A 2,500-nucleotide genomic window follows, 5' to 3' on the forward strand; every position below is an offset into this window, starting at 1 on the left:
TATATATATAAACTACACTCTCGGAGTGGTTGGCGTTAGGAAGGGCATCCAGCTGTAGAAACTCTGCCAAATTAGATTGAGCCTGGTGCAGCCATCTGGTTTCACCAGTCCTCAGTCAAATCGTCCAACCCATGCTAGCATGGAAAGCGGACGTTAAATGACGATGATGATGATGATGAAGTTGGCAAGCTGGCAGAATTGTTAGCATGCTGGGCAAAACGCTTAGCAATATTTCTCCCGTCACTACGTTCTGAGTTCAAATTCCATCAAGGTTGACTCTGCCATTCATCCTTTTGGAATCGATAAAATAAGTGCCAGTTAAACACTGGGGTCAATGTAAGTGACTCATCCCCTCCCCTGAAATTTCTTCCCTTGTGGAAAAATTTCAAACCGTTATTATTATTATTATTATTATTATTATTATTATTATTATTATTACTAACCTTGATGTTTAGATTGCCATTGCTTAGTGTGTGATACCTGTCACCGGTCATCTGTTTGTTATCTTTCAACCAAAGCACCTGCACCGAATCATTGACAGTTGTCTTGCATGTAATGTTTATGGACTGACCCTCAGATCTCTTCAGGGTCTTGTTTTTCTCTTCTAGCAACTCCGGTGCCTCAGCTGCAAAAGAAGAATATAGAGGGAAAAAAAAAAAATGATTCTTTCTAATTTTGATATAAAGCCTGCAACTTTGAGAGGAGATGGCAAGTCAATTACATCAATACTTCACTTGTACTTTATCTGATCGATCCTAGAAGGATGAAAACCAAAATGAACTGGAGCAACGTGAAACACAGTGTCTTGCGGAAGGACACAATGTGTCACCAGGAACTGAACTCATGATCTTACGATCAGAAGCTGAATACGCTAACCACTAAGCCATGTGCCTTCACTTGCCATCTTAATCATGATGATCATCATCATCATCGTTTAACGTCCGCTTTCCATGCTAGCCTGGGTTGGACGATTTGGCTGAGGACTGGTGAAACCAGCTGGCTACACCAGGCTCCAATCTGATTTGGCAGAGTTTCTACAGCTGGATGCCCTTCCTAACGCCAACCACTCAGAGAGTGTAGTGGGTGCTTTTACGTGTCACCCTCACGAAGGCCAGTCAGGTGGTACTGGCAACGGCCATACTCGAAATGGTGTATTTTATGTGCCACCCGCACAAGAGCCAGTCCAGGGGCACTGGTAACAATCTCGCTCGAAAATCCTACAAAGGCCAGTCAGGCGGTGATTTCAAATTTTGTCCCAAGTGCAGCCATTTTGCGGGAGGGGACTAGTCGATTACATCAACTCCAGTGTTTCACTGGTACTTAATTTATTGACCCAGAAAGGATGAAAGGCAAAGTCAAACTCAGAGGAATTTGAACTCAGAATGTAAGAATGGACAAAATACCAATAAAGCATTTTGCCTGGTCTGCTAACAATTTTGCCAACTCACCACCTTTGTTTTTCTCTCAACAACAGCAACAACAACAACAACAGTAACAGCAGCAGTTGTAGTAGTAGTAGTAGAAGTAAAGGTGTTGGTGGTGGTGGTGGTGGTGGCAGTAGCAGCATTTATTGTGTTAGGAGGAAACAATATAAAAAGGGAAATGAATGCCTGCTGCAGCAGGGTGTTCCAGGTTCAATACTCACCGAAGACATTTAGAAAGACATTAGTGAAGATATACCCATGGATATTACTGATATTACATTGGATGGTCATGGAATCTTGGGGTGTGAGGTTGATGACAGTCAGGTTGGTTTTCTGTACTATAAACTTATTTTTATTGGAATATTCTGCAAAAATAAAAGGTGTATAAACATTAATGATAATAATAATAATAACAACAATAATCCTTTCTACTATAGGCACAGTATATATATATATATATATATATATATATAATTAACATAATAGGGTAAAAATTCGATATTAATTAATATCAATTTAATACCAGGAAACTAGCACATTAAAAGAATCAGAAGGTTCAGGAAAATTTTTTTTTGAGATCCTAAAAGGATTATAGTACTTGTGTATATAAGATTGACCAGTAAGTGGTCTGTTAATATGCTAGAAATAGATCACTTTGAGAATTTTTTAAGTGATCTATTTCTAGCATATTAACAGACCACTTACTGGTCATTTATATATATATATATATATATATATATATATGTATATATATACACACACACCTATATATATAAACACATACACCTATATACATACATATATATATATATGTGCAGGCATACATGCACACAAACGTACATTCGTATATATATATATATATATATATATATATATATACATATAATCTACTATAGGCACAAGTCCTAAAATTTTAGGGGAGGGGGCCAGTCACTTAGATTAACCCCAAAAGCATGAAAGGCAAAGTTGCGCTCAGCAGAATTTGAACTCGGAACATAAAGTCAGATGAAATACTGCTAAGCATTCTGTGAGCGAGGTATAAACAGTAGCTGCATGACATCATGAAGTATATTTGC

At 38.0% G+C, this 2,500-nt stretch overlaps 1 protein-coding gene across 1 annotated transcript in view; it reads right to left on the bottom strand.

Annotated features, from left to right (window-relative positions):
* Nucleotides 1–1,622: 1,622 nt before the first annotated feature.
* LOC149130374 (neuronal cell adhesion molecule-like) overlaps nucleotides 1,623–2,500 on the bottom strand; it is a 3,439-nt gene continuing 2,561 nt past the window's right edge. Inside the window, exon 3 of the mRNA XM_089344891.1 lies at nucleotides 1,623–1,789. Within this exon, the coding sequence (XP_089201017.1) occupies nucleotides 1,635–1,789 (155 nt within the window). The 3' untranslated portion in view covers nucleotides 1,623–1,634. The remainder of the gene's footprint in view (nucleotides 1,790–2,500) is intronic.

Source organism: Octopus bimaculoides, chromosome 29 (assembly GCF_046866305.1).
Source record: "Octopus bimaculoides isolate indiv1 chromosome 29, ASM4686630v1, whole genome shotgun sequence".
NCBI classification, from domain to species: Eukaryota; Metazoa; Mollusca; class Cephalopoda; order Octopoda; family Octopodidae; genus Octopus; species Octopus bimaculoides.